The sequence below is a fragment of the Podarcis tiliguerta genome, assembly GCF_965153285.1.
Source record: "Podarcis tiliguerta genome assembly, chromosome: 1".
Classification (NCBI taxonomy): Eukaryota; Metazoa; Chordata; class Lepidosauria; order Squamata; family Lacertidae; genus Podarcis; species Podarcis tiliguerta.
Genome location: NC_139534.1, coordinates 68816185 through 68841895, shown reverse-complemented (window position 1 = coordinate 68841895; position 25711 = coordinate 68816185). Strand labels below are relative to the sequence as shown.

At 41.7% G+C, this 25711-nt stretch overlaps 1 protein-coding gene across 1 annotated transcript in view; it reads left to right on the top strand.

Moving 5' to 3' along the window:
- Positions 1 to 22860, top strand: part of GALNT18 (polypeptide N-acetylgalactosaminyltransferase 18) — a 261779-nt gene extending 238919 nt beyond the window's left edge. Inside the window, exons 10-11 of the mRNA XM_083419760.1 lie at positions 8247 to 8411; positions 22392 to 22860. Of these exons, the coding sequence (XP_083275886.1) occupies positions 8247 to 8411; positions 22392 to 22538 (312 nt within the window). The 3' untranslated portion in view covers positions 22539 to 22860. The remainder of the gene's footprint in view (positions 1 to 8246; positions 8412 to 22391) is intronic.
- The last annotated feature ends 2851 nt before the right edge of the window (positions 22861 to 25711 follow it).

The following is a 25711-nucleotide window of genomic DNA, read 5'->3' as shown; positions in this document are numbered from 1 at the left end:
ATTTAAGAAAGACCTAGAAAAGTTTCTTGTTCTGACTTAAGATTCTACACACATTGGGGCATTTCCAGACTACATTAACTACCTTCAACGTCTGGGCCAAGCACCATTCTGGTTGCATTAATTGTCAGTTGGATTTATAAAATAAACTATGCTCCAACAGATTGCTATTTTGATCCCTTTATCTTTGGTGGTGCACCTAATGCAGCATGGCATCCCTAGCCAATAAAAAGGGTCTTACCAAGTGGTACCCCTAGTCCTTTATCCCGGCCAGTCCACTCATAAGGCAGCCACCTTGTTCCATCCACCCCACCACCAGAGAAGTGAGGAGAAGTTGTGACTGTGGTTTCCAGCAAGAGCTCACAAGAGCTGCACAAGACCTTGGGAGAGTTCAGCAACAGCTCATGGGATCTCACCAGAAGCCACTGCTGCACCGCCCTGGTAAGCGAGACTTTGGCCGAGGGGACAGGGGCAGCACCTTCCCATTTCACCTCAGGTGGTGAAATGGGACAGACCACCACTACTTTTTATTATTTTCCTGAGTTTGGCTGAGGATTACACTGTTCTCTCCAAAGTCATTGCGAATAGGAGATGGATAGGATCCTGTGTGACTCTAGAGCAGCCCTGTTGTATGTAGAATGCAGTAGCACCAAAGATTTATAAGAAATAAGGCAGTACGATATCATTATTTATGTTCTTGGATAAATGTAAATATACAACTTGTTTATACTCTAAGGAATTAAGGCAATATGTATTTGTATTTCTTAAGATAGTAACATGAGAGCATAGAGTTAGTGCTGGTATAATGCAGAGATTATACCACTGTACTGGCTTTGGGGACCTTGCACTTGAGCCTCGGTGTTTTTTCAGTTGTGTACTAAAAGCTTAAGACAAAGCCAGAGATTTGTGAAAACAGTAGGTCTAGTTTTTGCCCCTAAGGAAGAAATTCAATTGCTAGAGAGTTCAAGTTACAATCTGCGCTTCTCCATTCATAGCAGTGGGCTTGGGATACGTAGAAAGCAAGAGTCTCTTTTGTATGAATCCTGACAACTGGCAAAAAAAATTAGCTTTTTGTTGTTTGAATGCTGGTACATCACAATGGTGGAAAAAGCAGAGATATTTTCACTCACAAACTAAGCAATAATTTTATCCCTCTATAAAGGCTTTGTCAAGTGCATACAGCGTTTTAGAAAAGTAAGCAAAGCATATTCCATTTATAACCCCAAAACAATTTCTAAAAGGACAAAGGAAGTGACAAGAAAGAAAAGTAGGATTTTAAAAAAGATTTTTACCAGCCATTTTACTCTTGCATATTTGTATTTGCCCTTTAGAAAAACTCAAAAGCTCCAGCAAAAGCTAAGCATGTTAAAACATACTGATTTAAACTGCATAGAGTTAAGAAAGTACTTTAATTATACAGTAGAAATCATTAGTTCTGAAGTATCTGATGTTGACTGGAGTGTGTCTGTGTTTGATGTCTCAGGGTATAGTTTTTCATTACAAAAAGATCAATAGAAAATAATTCAGAAGTATTTGTTCAATAAAGAGAAGGAATTATAAAGATCTGAACACTCCAATTTTAACATTTCAGAAATAAATCCCATTGATTTAAATGACATTTATTTCCAAATAAGTGTATTTAGGAGTCTCACGTTGATCATTTAAGCACCACTGCTATTTAAATCTCAAAGATTTTTATTGTGATTTTGTTTTGTACCATGTGCTTCATTTTTGTGCTTCAATGCATTTCCACTTCTTTCTATAAATGACAATATAAGTCATGCTTTACCTTTCATGAGATTTTACTTTGAGCAGTGGCGTAGCATGGGTTGTCAGCACCCGGGGCAAGGCAAGTAATTTGCGTCCCCTAACCCGTGGATTTGCGCCCCCTAACCCTAACCCCCAGATGTTGCGCCCGGTGCGGCCGGCCCCTCCTGCACCCCCCACGCTACGCCACTGACTTTGAGATCTGTGTTTCTGGGTTGCTTCAGTCCTCAATGTAAAATCTACTACCAGCCTCAGTACTCCTTGCAAGGAGAGATTTCAGGGCTTCAGTCTAGGCTGAGCAAAAATCAGGTAAAAGACAATAAAATCCAAACATTTTTGGAAATGAAGGGGGGGGGAAGGTGTTATGTGACTGCAAGTTTGAAAGGGGGGGGGATGAGTATGTGCACTTTTAACAAAGACTTAATTCCTTGTGATCAGTTTCCATAGATGTGTACTACAAACATGGATGTCAGAGAGTTCTGATGGAAATGGGAGCAGAAATTGCTGGTGTTTGCTAATTCATCCTGTATCGGGAATTGAAATCAATCCAGCAAATACAATCAGTCCTCACTACGATTTCTTTCAGTCCACAAACGATACAAGATTAATTTTTCCTCCATTTGGATTGTGTTCATTTTAAATCGAAATGAATGGGATGGAATAACATAAAGACAATGTAACGTGCACATTATATGTAATTTATGTAATTAATTATGTAAATTACACAAGTTACATATTTCTTTTCCACAGCAAGGCACATAACCTAGTTTTTGGTGTAAACTGCCATGGAACAAACCAGTGACGAATGCAGGGCAAAATGGCAAACGATGCCTTCTTAAATCTCAAATTACAAATGATCCAAATAATCATCGGTTCATGCCCTGAAAAGGCAGAGAAAATGATAAGAGTGTTGCACTAGGACTATAAAAAGCAGTGTCACTGCAAGGCTGACAGTTTTGTCATTCCAAAGGGGAAAAGTGACCTGCTAGAAAGTAAACTGCAATTCCTGAATCTACTCATTTCAAATGCGCAACGGCACACCGTTCTCCTGTGTGTTTTCACTTGGAAAAGCTGCCATAAGGATCAGGAATAGCTTTCAGGCTGGGAAATTGGTGTATATTGCATTAAGCTTTCACCAGGGAGCTGGCAATTTATCTTTCAGATAATCATCTTGTGTTAAGTTGGACACCTTGCTGTAACTTTTTGCTACACGATAGACCAGGCCTCAATGAATAATTTACAGTGATGGGAGCATACTTCATCAAGTGAAGTCTTTATCACTTACAGTGGGTTTTCAAAGTTTGTTATTAACTTCGTGTCAAATGTTCGTCCCATGATAGCTTGGCAACATTTTATTGTTAGCATTACTGGAGCCAAGATTTCCCCTTTGAAAGATGCTGTTTCCCTGGGCAGAAATTCTGTATCTTTCCTAGGATGATGTGCTTAAGAAATGTGGGGATGGCTGAGAAAGTACAGTTATTAATCTATTTTAGGAAGCTCAGCAGTCACCATTGCTTGCATGCTAAGGAGCTCAAGACACAAAGGGGGCAGAGCAAAAGGATCAGCTGCAGATGATAGGGTTGAAAAGGCCTCTGCGGGGAGCTGCTGCCAGTCAGAATAGCTGGAACTCAACTACATCAGCAAAAAGTCTGACTCTGACCTGGTATAAGGCAATTTCCTGGGGTCCCGAACTATACATGGTGTTAATCACAGTTTGTTCATCCCCTAAAATATGTCTTCACCACCTCCCTCTTCCTGTCTGGGGTAGTGATTAGGGTGTCAGACTAGGATCTGGAAGGCCAAGTTGAAAACCCTTGGCCACGACACTCACTGGGTTACCTTGAGCCCAGTCACTGCCTCTCAGTCTAACCTAGCTCACAAGGTGGTTGGGGGGATTAAATGAGGAGGGGGGAGTACTATGGTAGGTACGCCACCTTGAGCTCCTTGGAAGAAAAGGTAAGGTGTAGATGCAATCAATCAAATGTTTGCATGTCACAGTTCTGTTGAATTGTCCCCCACTGGTGGCAGCTATTTAAATTTTAAAGCTGTGCTGGTTAATTGCTTCCATGCAATTAATGTTGCGTCTAGTTTGGCTGTGTGCCTCTGCAATCAGGGGTGATTAAATGAAAGGCCAATAAGACTTGGGCCAATGGGAACAAATGGACTTTCAAGTGAACTTGGCTTGGATCAAGCTGCAATATCAGTGTGAAAACGAGTTTGTTTTTTAGATGTGTATGTTGTTTTTAATATTTGATATAAATTAGCAATTTAGTAATTCATATATTTGATCGGTCATTAAAACTGGCACACTTTATTTCTATCCTAACCTTAAAACGTGGGGTGAGGTGATAAGAAAGTGAAACATAACTTCACATTTAGGGTTAATTTAAGCCCTATTCAGGTGTTATGAAACCATGTAGGCTATCATGTGAAGGAGCAGTCGAGGCAACCCCGCTGGGGTGTGCCTTCATGTTTCTTTCAGAGTAATTTATTTATTTATTGAGTTTATATACCGCCCTATACCTTGGGGTCTCAGGGCGGTTAATCTAGCTAGGCTAGATAAGTAGTAGTTAAGCAAATGAACAATAAACTGGGAAAAGTGTAACGTGTTTATTTAGTGGCCTTAGATAAATGACTTGAAAGATCTGGGGGAGAAGCACTTTATAAATACTCAGCAAATGAATTATTGGACAAGTCCATGGCGGTGAGAACCTCCATGCACATGTTTATAAGGAGATTTCTGAATTGGGGAGCTAAAATTTTAAAATGTGGTTAGAAAGCAGAAAGTACACACACACCCACACACCCACACACACACCCGCAATGAATTAGTGAAGCTATAGTACCTTGGCTCCCGAACGTCTTGGGAGTCAAACATTCCAGCTCCCGAACGATCGAAAACAGGAAGTGGGTTTTCCAGTTTTTGAATGTTCTTTTGGAAACCAAACGTCCAACGGGGCTTCCATGACTTCTGATTGGCTGCAGGAGCTTCCTGCAGCCAATCAGAAGCCGCGCTTTGGAAGTCAAACATTTTGGAAGTCAAACGGACTTCCAGAACGGATTCTGTTCGACTTCCGATTTACTACAGTACAATTGTGCATTTGTTGAATGGAATCTATTGTGTCCCAGAAGAGTTTTGTGTCATGCAAACCACAAGCTAGTATGAATTTAAGTACATTTAGGGTTGTATCTAACTAAATCATTTATTTCAGTGGAGCTACTGTGTGTATGACTTAGCCGAATATAACCCTTAGCCCCAAACCAAATGATTTAACTGGATGTAGAAATACAGTCAGAATCTATTTGTTTTATCTTGTTAGTGGTGAAATAACAAATACTAATATGTAACAGCCCAAAGCTTCTGCTGGTATTTTTCCTTCCCTTTCCTTCCTCTATAATGAATAAGCAAGCCATAAAAAGGAATCTGATTTCTTCTTGTTGTTTAATCTCCAAATCATTCAGCCCTCTCTTTCTCTGTAAAAGTATCTGCTTTACACACTTGAGCATTCAATAATCTGTCTAAAAACTTTACCACGGCACTATAACTGCTCTGCTTGCATACATATTTTAACCTACTACTTTAAAAAAAAAAAATTATTAATCTTGTCTTGATAAAAAAAAGCCACCCTCCATTTATATCAGCACATCACAAATTATTGGAGTAGTATGGAGTAAACGGCAGCATATAAAATGTGAGTAGGGTATTAGGACAGATTAATACAGAAGTTAATTACAGATCAGAAGGAGCTGTAAAAAGCTCACTTCTATCATTCTTTATTAGGTTGTTGACAAGAGCTTGGAAATGTTTTTGAAATGGAGGAAGTATAAGAGAGACCATAGATGAAGTCATATGAACCCAAATAATCACAATTATCTGCAAAAGCAGCATGAATGAATGATAGAAGTGAGCTTTTTACAGCTCCTTCTGATCTGAAATTAACTTCTGTATTAATCTGTCCTAATACCCTACTCACCTTTTATATGCTGCCATTTGCTCCATATCTACTCCCAAGAATTTGCTGCAGTAAACACAAATCCCTGTCCTGATCTGCAGAGCCCTCAACTATTTTATGTATTGTCAGAGCTGGCTCCTGGTCCCAGCTCACAGAGGACCAACGCTAGCCGGTAGTAATGTAACAAAGTCTTTATTGAAGTATAGTTTTCATTTCCAAGCCTCAGCGCCCCAGCTCTACGTCTAGGGTCTAGACCGGCGAAGCTCCGTCTGAATCTCCGCCCCCTGTACACCAGTTTAAGACTCTAGCCTTACTCCACCTCTTCCGTCTCTCCTTTCTCCTCTGGGTCCTGCTACCCCCCGGGGTTCCTTCCTTCCTGGACTCTTCCGACGCAGACGTTGACCCCCCTGAGTCCTCCCTCTCTCTTCGTCGGGCTTTAGGACCTGGCTCCCTATCCGGGCTGCCAACAGTGCCGCCCTCCTGTACATTTGAACTTGGCGCGCGCGCGCAGCCTTCAACCTTCCTCTCGACCGTTTCCTCGCTCCCCGACGGAGGCGTGGTCAATCCTCCCTCATGTTCTCCCGCTGGCAGCGCGCTGCCTGATCCCGATGTCTGGGACTCCTCCCCCCTACCGCGCTCTGGTGTGGACGCTGGTCCGGATTTCCAACTGCTGTTCTCTGAGTCCCCTCTGGCCCCTTCTTCCTGGGGTGTCCCCCTGGGCACCCCCCTTGCCCTGACCATGGGAGCCCCTTTCTGTGAATCATCCGATTCACTGGAAAGACTCAGAGACCTCGGACCGTTGTCATCGCTGACATTTCCTTCAGACTCCTCCCCCTCGCTCTCCATTTCCTCTCTTCCCTGTGCCTCTGCTCCTGAACCCCTGACATGTATACTCCTTCTTCCTCCTCCTTTGTGCTTAATATTTTACGACAAAGTACTCACGGTTGCATGTACAAATATGATGTCAATTATACACAGCATCAATAATAAACAGATACCAAGAAGTGCTATCAAGACCCATGAGAAGGCATTTCCCTCAAACTTTTCTAAAACACAAATCCATATGGCATGTGAAGACTCACACATCATCCGTTTTCGGTGATTAACATTTAATGGTGGAGCAACAATAAGATCACACAATCGTTATCTTCGGCACTGCCCACATGCCTGGATGCTTCTTGAAGCCTGATCTAGTTAGACAACTTGTGCCTTTGAAAGAGAGAGACAAGTGTGATTGTTAGCAGTCTCTGTGGTATGAAGGTGCCAGGAGTGCCATCTGTTGAGATCCAGAGTGAGATGTCAGTTGAGTCAGAGCAGAAGAACATATTATCTGTCTCAATGACAACAGAGACTTCTCAGAGCCACGTAAAAGACTTTCACCAAGAGATTCAAAGGTCTCCTTTTTGTTAATAGTGCCAACAATTATCAACCAGTCTTGAAGATCATATATGGCATGAAGTGAATCCAAGGCCAGGTCATTTCTCATCACTGTGTTTCTAGAGCAAATCTCAGCCTCCATTCTGTATTTTGTATCGTTCTGGTGCAATTGCTTTAGTCAGTTTAGCACTCTAAAATTCAAGTACTCCAGCTTCAACAATTTGGCTTGTGTGTATACATTACAGAATATACACACATATACACAGTGCCTCTCACCAAATGTTTTACCTATGGTGCCTTGGCTCCTCTGAATTGTGCCCCTGCATTCTCAGTACCTAGGACTTTCCTCCCCCATCTGAATGATTACAAAACCGATCTGGCACCTTTTTGATAGTAAATACAAGTGGTCTATTTCTAGACAATTCTGTTATTCTATCCTGATTCAAGTGGAGCACATCCCTTTTGTATTGGTCTATCTTGTCCGAAAATATTCTCCAGACCGCCCCCCCCCAACACCATTAAATAGATGATATCTAAAAACTTATGCTCTGTACAAAACACAAAAAGATAGAAGTTCTAGCTCTTGCTTTCCAATTAAGACAGTGAAGTTCAGTGGGTAGCTAACAAGAAGAGGGTATTTTTGGTAGTAGCACATCTACTATGGAATAGCTTCTCCAGAAAGGCCCACCAACTACCTTCTTTATGGTATTTTCAGCACCAGGTGAAGCATCAAGTCTTTTAAACTTTTCTGTTAAATTCATGCTGTGCATTGAGTTATGCTCTATCCATTGTATCTTGCTTACTTTTATTGTTTGTTAACCTGTAAAATCCTGCACTACATATATTAAATTAAGATGAAGAATACAGATGGTAATACCTAGGTAACTTACCACAGTGTGCATGAACTATATTGTCCTACCAAGCAGGTAGCTTGATCTGCCTTCTCTCACCCCTCTTTGATAACTCCTCAAATGATATTTTGAAAACTTTAAAATATCACACTGCTTCTTACTAGAAAAAAAGGACTTTTGGTTGCTGAGGCGTGGTGTGAGATTCAGTTCAGGTCCATGCATTAACTCTTGCCATTGGTTTCTGATAGAAATGTTGCCTGCGTCTTCAAAGCCCTGAATGTGTTCTGTTTTCTCATTGCAGAACGTCTATTACACAGGTAACCAGCAGTTCCACGTGGGTGTTCTAAGTCCTACCATTGATGACGATGACAACAGATGCCTGGTAGATGTGAACAGCAGACCCCGACTAATTGAATGCAGTTACGCCAAAGCCAAAAGGATGAAGCTTTACTGGCAATTTACTCAGGTGAATTTTATTTTTATTTCAAAACAAAACACGAGTTTGCAGCTTTCACTGAATTATGAATGACTTCTCAGCTCTGCAAATAAGAAATGACTGTGTTACTTTGAAAAGGAAATGGTAGATGAGATGGGAAGCTTCTGCCTCTGGGTGGGGCCAGATAAAAGTGGGTGGGGCCAGATAAATGTCTCATAACTTTGTATAATAAGCTTCATTCTAGTCACATGGAAGCCAGAGGTTTCTACATAACTTCCCCAAAACATCTTTTCCTCTTCCATCCAGAAAAGCAAGGGACACTATCACAGTTCAAGGACATATTCCAGCAAAGCAAAAGCATTTCAGGAGGGCATGGATCAGGGCTGGTGAGGGAGCAACCTGGGAACAGTCCCAAGGGTTGAATAGAGAGGCCTCAACAGTCATATTTGGCCAGTAGAAATGAGGTTCTCCGTTTTTGGTTTCCATGACGGAATGCTCTGCCCCCCCCCAAACCAAAAAAGATCCCAACCTATAGAAAACTTAGGGAGACATCAGAGAGAAGACTGGATAACTGGGAAGGAGGTCAAATTTGTGTATGGATATGCATAGTGGCATCCCTTTTGAATGCTTGTCACCATCTTTACAAGTGGTGGTGTCCATGAAATAACGCTGCAAGTTAAAATAGATGTCAGAAAACACTCCTCCTAACACCCACAGACAAAGCTCTGAAGAAGGGAAGATGAAGCTCCTTTCTTTGTCTCCTGATGATAAGAGGCAAAGGAATAATTAAAGGCATGCTGTTCAGAAAGGATTGTTTTGCTAATACCCAGTGTGATTAAAGTGTTGTTGTTTCAGAACACATAATGTGATGCAAAGTAGGTTTGCATGCTGTAAGCTACAAGGAAACTAATGAGAGTAATCAAGGACTCCGAGAGATGTTTGCACATTGTATTGTACTTGCTTCCATTTCATCTAGCAAAACGAGTATGCCTCTCTGAGAAAATGAAAAAAATCTCTTTGTAAGAATGCTCAACTAATCATATTTTAACATTTACAACATTGTGAAAATGCACAGGGTAAGGCAGTGCTCCCATCCTGAATGAAACTATAAACTTGAGAGTAGTCCTTATGGCCTACGTGAAATCACAGTGAAGTAAATTGTTTTGAGTGCCTGTATGAAAACAGAGTGCTTTAAATATCCTGCTACACCAAACTTTCCAGTGGAGTTAAAGCTCAAGCCAACAACAATAACAAAGCTTCAAACAACTTTCAGTGGCCTTCCAAATCCTAGTTTCCCTTTCCATGCTATTCATTATTGTTAAATTCAGCTTCTTATCCTAGCATTTGGAAAGCACATATAAAGGCCTAATCACCTGGGAAGCTTTTGACTACCATTACGGAGTCATTTAGGTAGTGAAGATCTAGTGGTACTGGGTTCCAAGATAGCTGGAAAAGGTCTGTGAAACAAGCCCTAACACAGCATTTGGAGGGAAGGCCAAAGGAGATGTGTTGCAGTCTTGTTATTGCATTTATTGTAAGAATATATTTTTTAAAAAACAAAAAAATGTTGCATTATAAACTAGGTCCTAAAAACAGAGCTGCACACGCACTCTCCCAAACTCTCCACCTGTATCAACCCAAAGCCATGTGGGTGTAAATATAGCTAGTGGTACCTCTGGTTACATACGCTTCAGGTTACATACGCTTCAGGTTACAGACTCTGCTAACCCAGAAATAGTACCTCGGGTTAAGAACTTTGTTTCAGGATGAGAACAGAAATCGTGTGGCGGCAGCGGGAGGCCCCATTAGCTAAAGTGGTGCCTCAGATTAAGAACAGTTTCAGGTTAAGAACGGACCTCTGGAACGAATTAAGTACATAACCAGAGGTACCACTGTAGATTAGTTTCCGCTGAAACAAATTCCTTGGAAACAATTACCGTATTTTTTGCTTTATAAGACTCACTTTTTCCCTCCTAAAAAGGGGAAATGTGTGTGCGTTGTATGGAGCGAATGCAGGCTGCGCAGCTATCCCAGAAGCCAGAACAATAAGAGGGATTGCTGCTTTCACTGCGCAGCGATCCCTCTTGCTGTTCTGGCTTCTAAGATTATTTTTTTTCTGAGATATTTTTTTTTTCTTGTTTTCCTCCTCCCAAAACTAGGTGTTTTTTGTGGTTTGGTGTGTCTTATAGAGCGAAAAATACGGGAAATGAAGCGGGATCTCAGACGGCTAGAGCGAGTATGGCGACGGACTCGTGACAGAGCCTCAAGAACATCTTATAGGATGCTTATGAAAGCCTATGAGATGGCTATGAAAGCTGCTAAAAAATCTTACTTTGCAGCTTCCATTGCATCCGCTAGCTCTCGCCCGGCACAACTTTTTAGAATAATTAGGTCATTAACGTCCTTAGGAGGACAACCAAATCTAAGCACAAATTCGACCCACAGCTGTGAGGCATTTGCGAGCTTTTTTGCGGAGAAAGTCCTGTTGCTCTGCCGTGACCTCCCTGCCAATTTAGATACAGTGACTGAACTGGAGACCCCTCGACTGACTTCGGGTCCAGTGTTGGACCATTTCGATCGGATACTCCCTACTGATGTGGATAGATTCCTCCAAGTTAGTAGGCCCACCACCTGCCTCCTTGATCCGTGCCCGTCTTGGCTGATTAGGGAGTGTCCAGATGTTGTGCGGACCCCCCTGGCTGAAATTATCAATTTGTCCCTTGACACGGGGACATTCCCAGGGGAACTGAAGGAAGCAGTGGTGTGTCCACTCTTAAAGAAAACTTCATTAGATCCCTTAGACCTATCCAATTACCGCCCAGTTTCAAATCTTCCATACCTGGGTAAGGTAATTGAGAGAGCGGTTGCTGAACAGCTTGGTAGGTTTCTGGAGGAAACATCGGCATTAGATCCATTTCAGTCCGGTTTTCGTCCTGGTTTTGGGACGGAGACGGCTCTGGTTGCCCTAACAGATGATCTCCGTAGACAACTAGATCGAGGCGGGTCAGGACTGCTGATCCTTTTAGATTTGTCAGCAGCCTTTGACATGGTCGATCATGATCTTCTGGACCACCGCCTCGCAGACGTGGGGATACAGGGCATAGCCCGTAACTGGTTGTGCTCTTTTATCTCTGGTCGGGGACAGAGGGTGACACTAGGGAGGGAAATGTCGTCGCGCCACTCCTTGGTGTGTCGAGTGCCGCAGGGCGCAATTCTCTCCCCGATGCTTTTTAACATCTTGCCCAGATTATCCGGAGCTTTGGGCTGGGCTGTCACCAATATGCTGATGACACTCAGCTCTATCTGTTGATGGATGGCCACACCGACTCGGCCCCAAACACACTGACCAGATGTTTGGAAGCTGTGGCTGGATGGTTTCGTGGGAGCCGATTGAAACTAAATCCTTCGAAGACAGAGGTCCTATGGCTAGGTCGGGATGGCATGGGGATGAGGGACCAACTCCCTTCTCTTGCGGGGGCCCAGTTAGTGCCATTGCCTTCCGTTAAGAGTTTGGGTGTAATCCTTGACGCCTCCCTTTCCATGGAGGCGCAAGTTACAGCAACAGCCAAGGCGACATTTTTCCACCTTCGCCGCATCAAGCAGTTGGTCCCTTACCTTTCCCGCCCCGACCTGGCCACAGTGATCCATGCGACGGTCATCTCCAGGCTCGACTACTGTAATTCGCTCTACGCAGGGCTGCCCTTGAAGCTGTCCCAGAAACTCCAGCGGGTACAGAATGCTGCAGCGAGGCTCCTCACAGGGTCTCTGCCATGGGAGCATATTCACCCAGTGCTTTTCAAGCTGCACTGGCTCCCGGTGGAGTTCAGGGTCAGATTTAAGGTGCTGCTTTTGACCTTTAAAGCCCTTCACGGCCTAGGACCCTCATACCTACGGGACCGCCTCTCCTGGTATGCCCCACGGAGAGCCTCAAGGTCCATAAATAACAACACCCTAGTGGTCCCAGGCCCTAAGGAAGTTAGATTGGCTTCAACCAGAGCCAGGGCCTTTTCAGCTCTGGCTCCGGCCTGGTGGAACGCTCTGCCTCATGAGACCAGGGCCCTGCAGGATCTGATTTCTTTCCGCAGGGCCTGTAAGACAGAGTTGTTCCGCCTGGCCTTTGGCTTGGAGCCAATTTGATTCCCTCCCTCCCTCTCTTTCTTTTTTCTTTTCCTTCTCCTCCTGCGATGAGGCTACATTTTAATATTTTAATGTTACATTATTTTCATGTTGTATTTTACTTTTGTTTTTAAGTTGTAATCATTCATCTTGTTTTTATTAATTGCTTGTAAGCCGCTCTGAGCCCGGCCTTGGCTGGGGAGGGCGGGGTATAAATAAAAATTATTATTATTATTATTATTTAATAGTTTAAATGGCAACAGAATTGCATTTCCAGGGGTCCTTTACCCCCCCTCCCCCCGTCTCTCTCTATATATACAGTCGTACCTTAGTTCTTGAATGGAATCCATTCTGGAAGTCTGTTCAACTTCCGAAATTGTTCGAAAACCAAGGTGTAGCTTCCAGTTGGCTGCAGGAGCTTCCTGCACTCAATCGGAAACCACGTCGGACGTTCGGCTTTCAAGAAAAGTTCGCAAACTGGAACACTCACTTCCGGGTTTGCAGCGTTCAGCCGCCAAAACGTTCAAGTCACTAGGCATTTGAGAACCAAGGTACGAGTGTGAGTGAGTGTGTGTGTTTGTATAAATTGAGTGTATTGTAATCCATGCACTCCCAAACCATGACTGCCAATATTGAAAGCATGTTCTTAGGCCATTTTCAAGTGTGGTAGTATCGGGTTGAAAGAGGTTGTGCATAAGCAGCAATCAAGAGAGAATGTAGCCTGAAGAACTTTATGTCTACCTCCACTGCCAGAGGCAATAGGCCTCTGAATACCAGTTGCTGGGAATCACAAGTAGGGAGAGTCCTCTTAGAGTCAGAACCTACATCTGGGCTTCCCATAGGCATCCAATTAGCTGCTGTGAGAACAGAATGCTAGGTTATATGGGCCTTTGGCTTGATCAGCAGGATCCTTTTTATGTTCTTATAGCAACATAAGACATGTGTTGAGTCAGGGGAACTTAAATTCAGCATCGTGGAAGTGCTTGCCCACTGACCAGCTGAGACAACCTAGTTGTTACCTGACTGCTTTTGCCACGTGTGTATTCCAGGCAGTAAGGGCATTAGAGCTACCCTCCCCCTTGGTAGGTGCTCATTTCCAGTGGCCTTACATTGGTTCTTTGTTTCATTTGTATGTCAAGTGAAGAACCTGTGATGACTAGGATGTAGACAGAATTCGAAAATGGCTTTTTGTCCTCTAGTGCCAGCAAGTGCATAAATACATCCAGAGACTGAAAGGGATTCTCAGCAGCATTTGATATATGTAGAACAATTCCCATGTAAAATGCTTGAGAAACAGAATTGAGAACTGTGTACAGTACATTTTGATAAGTATTTTATTCAAAATTATAACACTGTTCTAAGCGCTGTACGAGCTTTCACATTCCAGCACTCTGATATAAGGCTGTATACAGATTATACGGGCCCTCAAGGCAAGGAAGGACACAGGGCATTTATATCACAAGCTGCTCTGGTTGCCCAAAGAAATACGTTTATGGAGTTTAAAGTCTCAACACACCCCAACAATTCAAGAATGGCTACTGAAAGCAGATGATTTATCCATCAATGAAAAACATAGTTTACAGAAAACAAGATAACGTGTAGTGTGGTATTTTTCCCTCCTCCACCCCTTCCTCTAGGGAGTGTCTTGGGCCAAATTAATGTATGCTCTTGATAGCGACATGTCCCAGGCTCAGAGCTTTTGCTGTTTGTTTTTAACTCCTCCACTCATAAAAGCCGTTATGTATTTCTCTTATAACTTTGAAAAGTCTTATTGCACCTAGCCAAGCCTTCTGTTCTCACAGTGGCTAACCAGTGGCCAGCTTGTGGAAGCCACAATTAGGATACATATTGGTGCAATAACAACTGATCTTCAGAGGCAAAATGCTTCTGTTACTGGAAGTCTACAGACAACCCCATGACAGCTGAGCATCCTCGGGAATGAGGAACTTTTATCACCCTAATCTGCATGCTTATTTTCAATCTCAAATCTAAAAGGTTAGTAAGATGTGAATTACTTAACTCTAATTTATGTATCTGTTTCCAGTTTATTCAGGCAGCTAAAGTCTCAGCACATCCCAACAATTCAATTTCATTTAAATTGGGGAGAGGGGAAATTGTGTTTTCATTGGAAAAAACATATACCAGCCTCCCTAAATTATGTGAATGTACTTGTTTTCAAGCCTGTTTGTTGAAATTGCTTCTCCATGTGTGCTTTGAGACTATTTTTTAATGAGACTTCTTTCTGGGAACAGTCACGTCAGGGATCTCAGAGAACAGGATGAAATCACAATCTATATAGTCAACCACATGCTCTTATGTGCAATTTGCTCTATGGCAAATGAAGGAGCTTATGGGAAATGCTGGTATCATTCTTAGTTGGGTAAACATTTCTACCCATTTTCAACACACCACCCAACCAAAAAACAAAAATGGTTACTAAGGTAACATTCCCCCCCCCCCGCCCTCAGTTTTGTTCATGACACATTAAAATCCTTCAGTTGAGCACTTTACTTTTCCAGCATACGTCCTTTTAGATGCTCAGCGACACCTGTTAGAAGGTATATGGTTCTGAGGTCCAAAGAAGTATTGCTGATGCCTCTACTTAACATTTCTGTCACAGTACTTCTTCCCATTCATCTCCCTGCATTGCTAGCACTGCTTAGTAGTTATTAAAGGACCCTCTGAGTATAATTATGCCCTGTTGGGATGCACCACAGTGAGTGGTCTAAATGTTAACTAAACTCAGCAGAAGCACAAAGCAAAATTGATGTTGTGGTAACATGATACAGCTGCTAAGTAACCAGGCAAATGGTACACTCCTCCTAAATAATTTAACACGTTTCACCATCTTTTGCTGTGGTTCATAATTGTTCCCCAGAAATGGCCTGTCAGGCTGAAATAGTGCACTACTCTCCTTAGTTTAACAATACAATAAAAACACTGGGATGCTGAAAAGAGAGAGTGAAAGAAGGAGGCTTACGTTCAGTATTTTCCAAGTGATGTTTACCATCTTTTCCACTTGACTTCTTTGCTGTTGCTTTTTGTCTTGTTTGCTCAAGATTTGGGTTGTTTTTCTTTGGATGGAGAAGGGGCTGTTAGAAAAAGGATAAACTGAAAATGAGAAACAATTAAGGCTCATGTTTTATTGTCCAGCTTCCAGCTGAATTCTGCAGCTCTGGCCAACTTTACAACGACCATATCCACAAGTGGAAACCATGTGGACTGAGTACATTGGAGGGAAGCAGGATTGTGACCACGGTCTCCATCCTGATCTCCATGTGTCCATTGGCCTACAACAAAGAAAGATGCCTATTCATGTAGAGAGCTTCCATGCAGAAAAAAGCTCAATGCCAGCTTCCCACAGCCTGGTGTTTTTCAGACCTTTTTGACTACAACGTCCATCAGTGCCTGCCAGCAGAGGCAGGGGTCAGGGATTATGGGAGTTGTAATCCAAAACCTCTGGAGGGCACCAAGTCAGGGAAGGCCACTGAAGAGCCCATGAACACAGGGAAAGTGGAGCTGCGGACAGCAGCTAACACAGTCCTGTTGCTCCTCCACATGTTCAAAGAATTGAGAAGTTGGAAGGACCACAAGGGTCATCTAGTCCACCTCCCTGCAGTGCAGGAATCTTCTATGCCACATAGTTTCCAGCTGTGTGAAAAGGACTGACATGCCACTCCTTTGATTTACTTCATGCAGAGGTAGATGTGCTGGTGCAGTGTTTTGGGATGATCATCTCTGTTTAAGAAGATGGCAGTTGCTATCTTGTTTGGCTTTGCTAAAAGTATCACTACTACCGCAGATCCTCTTGCAGGCTGGAATTGTATGTTCTGGGATTCTTGTTTGATTATAGAAATGAGTGTTTTCATGATAAAAAGGTAACTGGGAGAGAGGAGTGGCATTAAACTTTCTTTTGAACCTTGGGAGAGCAATAAATACAGTAGCATTACCTTTTCCCTGATGCTTTTTATTTAGCAGCTCTCTCAATATTTTATGAGTACATCCAAAATACAGTGGTATCTCGGGTTAAGTACTTAATTCGTTCCGGAGGTCCGTTCTTAACCTGAAGCACCACTTTAGCTAATGGGGCCTCCTGCTGCTGCCACGCCGCCGGAGCACAATTTCTGTTCTCATCCTGAAGCAAAGTTCTTAACCTGAGGTACTATTTCTGGGTTAGTGGAGTCTGTAACCTGAAGCGTATGTAACCCGAGGTACCACTGTATAAAGCAACCTGAGTGAAGCCTTTGCTAGGCAGCCAGCTTTAATGGAGTTTTCTTTTTGATAGTCACGACAGTCATGTTGAGTACAATGGCGGGCAGCGATCTCGTGGGAGGGGGGCTTTTGGATTTGTTTTGGAGGCTCCTTCAATTGACTGTTATGGGGAAAAGGAAAGGAGCTGGTTGACTAAAATCCCTTATTTTGGCTGGTGATCCCTTATTTTTGAGGCTGCTGGTCCCTTATTTTCAAATCTGTAAGTTGACAGCTATGATTCATTGACAGTTGTAGCCATCACCTCCTAATGCTTCAAGTGGGAATGTAGCTTCTATTGAGAATTGGGGGCTCCGATTTTGCAGAAATGCAAGCTCCGATTTTGCAGGTGTAATACCTGGTTTCTGTGGGGTTACAGCAAGGGTTTTATTTCGGGTAGGCAGTATACGCTGTAGTTAATGTCTTCCCCTCTCTGTTGCAGAGGAACCTGGGAGAGACTTTATTAGGTGTTGGCGGTGGAGGAAGATTGAAGCACTTGGTTGGAGATGGGGGGAATTTTTGCATGCTGACACCACAGGCTTCATAAGGGTCCTCTCTAGACTGTCACTATCTACCCCCCCCCCTTTCCATAATACTAGAACCCATGGCCATCCAAAGGAACTGAATGTTTAGATTCAGGACAGAAAAAAGAAAGTATTCCTGCAGTGCATAGCTGAACTATGGAACTTGTTCCCACAGCAGGCAGCGATGGCCACCAACCTAGATGGCGTTAAAAGAGGAATAAGCAAATTCATGAAAGAGAGGACTGTCAAAGGCTGCTAGTCTTGCAGGGTATGCTCTGTCTCTGCAGTGGGAAGCAGTAATGTTTCTGAACACTAGTTTCTGGAAATCACAGGGGAAAGTGCTTTTGCGCTCAAATCCTGCGTGCACAGGCCTCTGGTTGTCTGCTGAGAACAGGATGCTGAACGACGTGGGTCATCGGCCTGATCCAGCAGGCTCTTTTTATGTTCTTATGTACAGGCCGAGAAATTTAGTGGATTAAAGTGCTCTCTGATACTCCTGCAGAACAAACCCATTAAAAAAAAAGCAAGCAAACTTTTTGTGTTAAAGAACATGACTGGAAAATGCACTAGAAAGTGTGGGATAGCAATTGGTTGACAGAAAATCCACCCAAACGAAGCAGGTTAAATGTTCAGTAAACAGAAGGTGTTGAATAACCTCCATGCAAATAGTTCAGAAAGAATGCGCAATAAACAATAGATAATCTCAGTTCTTAATCCAGTTCAGCCCTATTACACTCAGTTGGGCTTGCATTATTAACTTTCCTTCAGTATTTAATTTCCATTGCTATATGCCATTGTCTTCCAGCCGGATTTAAATTGTCTTTATTAAAATGTCTTAATTAAAAAAAGTATTAGATGTTCATATATAAAATAGTTGTTAAGTACCACAAAAATAATATAAATGGTTATCCACTCTAGCATTCCCATTATAAGGGAAATAGATTGCAAGAGTTGATGTTAATGAAAACTATAAATGCATGCACATTTTGAGGGCATTTTTGAATATTCTAATACAAGCATTCAGTCGGATTCATCATTATACTTCATTATTGTAAATCTGCAAAATAGAAAATCACTATGTAAGTCAAGAATCTCAGTAAAGAAAACAGTTTCCCACAATTGGGACAGAAAGGTTAGCAAAAAGTATTTTTTGATCACTGCTGTATAATGGCTTGCCTTGTGCACTTTGGCAGGAAAACGTAACTGCTATAGAGATAGACTTCTGAATAGTAGTCCTGAGTGGCTCTTTCATTCATGGTAGGGACTCTGATCTAATGCAGACTCCCATTCTGGAAGGGAGAGGCAAGGTGACTTTTGCCAAATCCCCTTTCCCCGATCTGCACTGTATCCCAGTCGTCTAGTGTAGGTTTTCTGGAGGGTGAAGAAGGAAAGAAAAATAAACAGTTTCCCCTCCTACCTTCCTTTCAGGGTCAGAGTTTTTGCACTTTGAATTTTCAGTATATTGCAGGTTCCTTTTGGGAAGCTCAGCTTTGTGAAATTCGTCCCTATTCACTGAATCTGTGGTGTTCTAAGAGGATTGGCTTTGCGCAGTAAGAATAAACACTGAGGAACAGGAAATAACATGTCAACCATCCTGAAATCTTTCGATGAAGGGTGGTATATAAATCTAATCAATAATAACAACAGAAACTGTAGCAAACCTAGGAAAAGAAAACCCAAATCCTTACTGTAGTTATACCACATTGGTTGTTGAACATAGATGTATCCAGCAAACCAAGGATCTTATGCTGAATATGGTTATAACTCATAGAATGTGCTCCCTTCTTATTGGATTGTTGCAAACTCCATACTGGTGTAAGGAACAAACATTATGGGAGAGATCCAACACCTTTCCAGTAGATTTGGCAGGACTTTCCTTCCTCCTCACTGCAACCCCCAATCTGCATTGGAGGGGATGCCAACACCCCAGAGCCAGTTTTGGGGTGCACAGGGGGCTGCAGGAGAGAGGAAGGGTAGGTCCCATTTGCACAAGCAAGACACCACAGTTGGCTATCACCCTCACTGACCATTTTGCTGTGGTGTAATAATAATGTTTCATGCTACATTTATCACAGGACAATTAATTATAGCCTTTCATTTCATATCTTGAATGTGTAAACTGTCTTATCTTAGGAAATTGTCTAATAGTTGCATCATGGGGCAATAGTTGCAATTGTGAAACAATTAGTTGGTCCATATAATCACTCAGTGACTTGCCACTTACTAGTTGCAGTCTTCCAGTCAGTCAACCAAAGCCAAGACATATATCTCCTCTTCATGTCCGCTCCAATGGGCATGAGTCAATCCAGTACTTCAGTCTAGTAGTGCAAAACTGATTTGTAATATACTGAACGCTGATACAGCTAATGCAGTGAGCAGAGAATGGGGTTAAAATAATCCAATAAATTATTTATTGTGAATCGTTCAACTAAGAATATATGCTATGCACAATTGGACGCCATTATCCTTTTTAAGTACCCAATCTTTGTACAACTCCTGCTTTTATCTCCCTTTATCCCTTTTATCTACATAGCTGCTTTTGTCTTAATAGTGACTAACACTTCAAATTCAACCTTGAGAATCTGACTTCTATTCAGAAGAAAGGGAAAGGGGTAGAAAGCATATTCTTTTTTCTCCATTGAAGGGAAAAAAACAAGAGATTGAAATTAATAGAATTTATCAGAATCACAAATCATAGGATGGTATTAAGTTTGGACAACAATGTCAGGATAAGATTAATAGTTCTTTTCCCGATTAAGTAGCTCAATCTCTCCCTTTGTTATAGGAGTCATTCATAGCCTTTCAGAGTAAACGTAACCTTGAAAGCAGGTGGTAATTAGCATTTAAAGAGAAAAATAATAGTCAAGCTCTAATCTTGGCTCATCTGGCATAATTCACAACCCTCTGAACACCAGTTGTTGGAGAACACCTGCAGGACCCCCAGGTATAGGGGCAGTATATAAATTCAATAAACAATAAAATAATAATAAATGCACCCATCTCCTGCTTTTAGGCCTCCCATAGGCCTCTGGTGGGAAGTGGAATGCTGAACTCTTGGTCAGATTCAGCCAGGCTCTTAAGGCCAGTTACCCAACCAGAATGGTGGGGAACTGGATTCTTTTTCCTTTGTGATACTATCCTGCTTGGGATTAAAACTTTGTGACTAGAGATAGTTTACAGAGCAAAAGATAGGAAACCAGCTGGCTGGTGATGATGCCATGCAGTCTGCTTCTGATCTCACAATCTTAAGGTAGAATATGGAAGGAAGTGGATGACATTCGAGTGAGGATCTGTTAGCTACTGTGCAGGTTTTATCCTTCAAATAGAGGACTCTCCTCTGTAAAGTAGGACACCTGGCCACCCTAATTAATTTGTTAAAGTTAATTTGTTAAAGTATTACTTTAAGAAGCCTCCTTTTCTTTTCATGACTGCTAACACAAATTTAGCATATTTTTCCATTGCTACAAGAAGCATTATATGGGGGAAAATATGTGAAGTCCTAGAAGTGGAAAACTGCAGAGTTACTTGACAGTGGTAAATCAGCCAAGTGGCTGTAATATCTGGTTGCTGTTGATTTTTATACAGGCAGGATATCACAGAATTTATTTCTGTTAGAAGCTTCCTATTTCTGTTGAAATGACTATTGTTACATTTTATTCCATTTTTGAATCACTCCATATGAAGAATCTCAAAATGCTTTCTCAATACAATTGAGTCTTAGAACAGAATGGAGAAGGTGTTATACAAACTTAACTAGGCAAAGACAGATGTGGTTCAAAAAGATATCAGATTGTAGTAAATCAGCAATGGCTATTCTACAAATGCAAATTAAAAGCCAGCAGTTAGTTATACTGAAGTAATTCCTATACGGCCTAGGACCCTCATACCTATGGGACCGGCTCTTCTGGTATGTCCTACGGAGGACCTTAGGGTCTTTAAATAAAAACATCTTGGAGATCCCGGGCCACAGGGAGGTTAGGCTGGCCTCAACCAGAGCCAGGGCTTTTTCGGCTGTGGCCCCGATCTGGTGGAACCCTCTGTCACAAGAGACAAGGGCCCTGCGGGACTTGACATCTTTCCGCAGGGCCTGCAAGACAGAGCTGTTCCACCAGGCCTTTGGCCAAGGCACAGCCTGACCCCCTCCTTTGGTAATCCTCACAGAACTCTAGCCCAATGGTTGCCATTAATTTGATTTTGAATTGATTTTAGAATACATTTCAATTAATTGATTGTGATTTTATGTAAACTGTGTTACTTTTATTGTTGTTAACCACTCTGAGCCCGGCTTCAGCTGGGGAGGGCGGGATATAAATAATAATTATTATTATTATATGCTTAGTATTGCAGAATAGGGTTGAACAAATCTACAGAAGGCTATTTACTCTCAGGTTGGGTGTTTGCGAAGCTTCTTTCTAAACCTGCTGCCATATTTGACATTTGCACTGGGTTTTGCAGTTTCTGTGTCTTGTAGCATAATCTCACTGCAGGTTTATTTGGGAATCTTAGTAGGACATACACTTAAGCAAGTTTGCACAAGATTATATTGGCTTATAAGAGTTTATATCCTTCGCTTCTTCCCAGGAGCTGTGTACACAGGTCTAACCCCATTTTATCCTCACAACGACATTGTGATATTGCCACTTCTTGACTGTATTCTAATGTGGAACTGACTCTCTTGACCCAGTAAGAATCATAGAGTTGTAGAGTTGGAAGGGACCACAAGGGCATCTAGTCCAACTTCCTGCAATTCAGGAATCTTTGCCCAATGTGGGGCTTGAACCCACAACCCTGCAGTTAAGAGGCTCATGCTATTCCAATGGTTAATATTAGCAGGATGTGCCTGCTGAAACATGGAAGGTTATGTAGCTTACAGTGGGAGAACAATGAGTGGGCAATGCTAAAAAATACTCCTGGCTGAAAGCACACAGGATACTCGTGAGACCCATGATAGATCTTCATGGTTGAGCAGTGAATTGAATCGTGGTTTCAATCCGACTGTTTCCCACATGGATACTCACTTATGGCTGACTGCTGAATGACTATTACATCCAAATGATCATGAGACTGAAGTGGTGATAGGTGACTTTCAATTAAATGTGTTTTTCTTTCTTCGTTTTTAAAGGGAGGTCCAATCCAGAACAGAAAATCCAAACGGTGTCTGGAGCTGCAGGAAAACAGTGATAATGAATTTGGATTTCAGCTAGTTTTACAGAAATGTTCCGGCCAGCGCTGGTCTATCACAAACATCCTGAAAAGCTTGCCGTTATAGACTTTCAGGAAAAACAACAACAATCCTTCTACACAATTCTCTTGCTACTGTGTAGCAACCGTTTGCAATGTTGCCTGCTGTACTATATATTTTTTTCTTCCTCTTTTAACCTTTGTGTGTGCGTGTATGAGTGGCTGGGTGTTGGATTTGTGGGCTGAGAACAGAGATTTTTATTTCATAATGACATTTTCATGGCATTTATAGAGAGATGCTGAATGACAGGTAATGGTAGAATATCTTAAAATATTTTGCAACTGTAAATAGGGAACAAATGGAGAATATTTATAACTCGGACAATAAAATTTTATTGATTAAAAACACAGCCTAATACTGTCTTTGATGAGTTTGTTGTGGAACAGGTTTGAGACAACCCAAGTGCTCAATAGATTTCTAATCTGCTTTTTTCTTACGCCTTTGCGAGGAACATTCCCTACATCAGTGCTACACATTCATTTACGAAGACATTCCCTTGCATAAAAATAAAAACTGTTGGCATTTCAACCATAAATAGTATCACAGCATTTGTGTATATTTAAAAATACACATAACATTTTAGAATTGCTACATGTCATTTGCCTTTCTTCATTCCTTTTTTATTTATTTGCACTGTGGTAGCACCTTAGTGATTCATTTTCCCAGGGAGTATTTAAAACAAATATATTCTATATATTTACTGATGAACACTAGCTTTTTTGAAAATATTGACTTATCTATCCTACGGGTCCCCCCACTGAGATTCCAAAGGGTTTTCTGTGACCCCACAATACCCCCTTACTATTATTTTACAAAATGTGATGCTAAAAGGTAGAGGTAACACTACACTATATCTGCATATATATTTTTATTCATAAAATACCTACTTTTTCACTTTAGCTGCACACCCAGAGAGCTGACCGTGGACTGAAAAGGGTTAGCCACCACTGTGATACCTCAAACCCAAACTATTACTAACACATAGGGTACGTGGGCTGTTTATTTGCCAACATTTGGTGGTTATTAGCTACTATTACTATTATCCCATCACTTTTCTCACTGCAAAAAGTCCAATAAGAGAAGTGAATGGATATCGCACTGGAAAGGACAGAACCTCCACTAGTTACCCCTAATGTCTTATAATCTCTGCATGAATATACATATTAGCATGAATGCTTAATAGACAAGCAACTCTAGTACAGGCTTTACGCAAACATATCAGCATGCATGCTCAATATACAGCTCCTCTGGAAGCTCCCAAAGTTAGATAGTCCCACACTGGCAGACTTAACTGCTTTATTCATTACTCTACTTTGTAACAGATAATGCCACCTCCTGTTAAAGCAGTCACAAAATAAAGATAGAGATTTCAATCACAAGTTCTTACTATAATTGAAAAGCTAATATATGAAGCCTTAACTCTTCTGGGATAGGTTGAGAAAATAGGCTGCTCTCAGTGCAAAATGGTACATCACCACTAAGGTGATAAGAGATTCATTAGCATTAATGACGCAGGTTCAAAAAACCCTGTTGATCACAGCTTATATGTATTCTGGGCAAATGAAGTATTGACTGGAGGTTTATTATTCTGTAATTCACTTTCAAACTCAACTATGAGTCAAATGCTAAATTTAAAGCTAAGTTGCCACCTGTGGCATATAATATCTTTGCTCTGCCAGTTTTTCATCTGCTTAGGGGACGATCAAGATATCAAGTGTTTAAAGTGCTAAAAGTGAAGGCAAAGTCAGCCAACAGTCAGATCCTAATACACTTAAAACTAATAATGAAAAATGCTTCAGGATTCTGTTTTCTCTTTGTCTGGGGACACATTTTAAAAATGCAAAAAGGCAGGAGAAATTAAGCCTTATGTCCTCTTTTTTCTCATATTTCGCAGTGTGGGCTCAGCTAGTAAATATGTTTTTGATAGTAAGGAAGATGAAACCATCTCTTTGTTAGCAGACAAAAACATATATAGAGCATGGTAGTATTTGATACATTTTGTTAAAGGTAATGGAGCCAAACAAAATAAAATGGCACTTGAGCCCATAGAGATGAGAAGGACAAGATGAAGAAATATATTAATCAACCCTACCTCTGAAATAATGCCAGTTTTCTGCCATACAGCAAAAGACCTTCCTCCATTGTTACTATAGAAAAGAGAGAAAGATAAATGGCTTCCATTTAATTGGGCCTCACAAAAAGGTCTCTGGCAAAAGTGTGAACTTTACTTCACCTGTTCTTTTCTCCAAAGAGGCATGAATTATTCTTTATACTCACCTAACACATTTGGGACTGAACAGCAGATGTGGAACAAAATCTACAGGGAGGGGAGGTTTTTTTGAGTAGCTATTGTAAGTATTCTCTACACATTGGTTTCTATGTCTCCTTTTGTTTTTATTTGTGTGCAACTAATCTTGCTTTTTTATGATAGCACTTACTCATTTTAAATTATGCACGTATTTCTTAAAGTGATTCCTTTAGACAGGTGTTGCATCTAATGATCATGACACTAGAAGACAGCTACCCCTGTGCAGCCCTCAAAACCATCTCCAGAGTGTTAGGTGACCTCAACAATGTGGGACTAAGATGCATGGGACTGTAACGGAAGGAGGTTAACACCTGAAACTGGTTGAAGGAACTGTGCCCAAGCAGAGCACTGCTGTTGTGAGATTCTGCCACCCAATTTCAGGCACTTGCCTCTCTCTCATTGCAGACCTTTACAACACTGACTACACTGTTCAGAAGGACCACCCAGCCCTCTGAAGAGGCTTCATGGAGTTACAGGGTCTACAGAGCAGGAGATCAGAAAGGAAAATATGGGTTGCCTTACTTTGCAACCTGTGCAGTCATTGCATACAGCCCATAATCTCCTGGAGCTTGTAAAAAAACCCACAAAGTTTCCCCCTATTTTACAGCATTCTCAGTATCAATGTTCTTAATGACTGTTTGACAAGGACCAATTTACACAAACTATGTGATGCTTCAAATTGCTGTTTGTTTTGGCTTGTAGTAGACATGTTGCATGTAGCCACCCCTCAGTGGGCTAGCAGTGGCTTGCTACAAGATCTGTCCTGGTCAAAATATACCTGCAGACTACTAGCTCACCAGGCACAGCAATTTCAAGCAACTGTGCCAGTTGGTCATGAAGGTTGGACCTATATCATGGTCATTTACACGTAGAAAAGGCCAGCAGCATGATG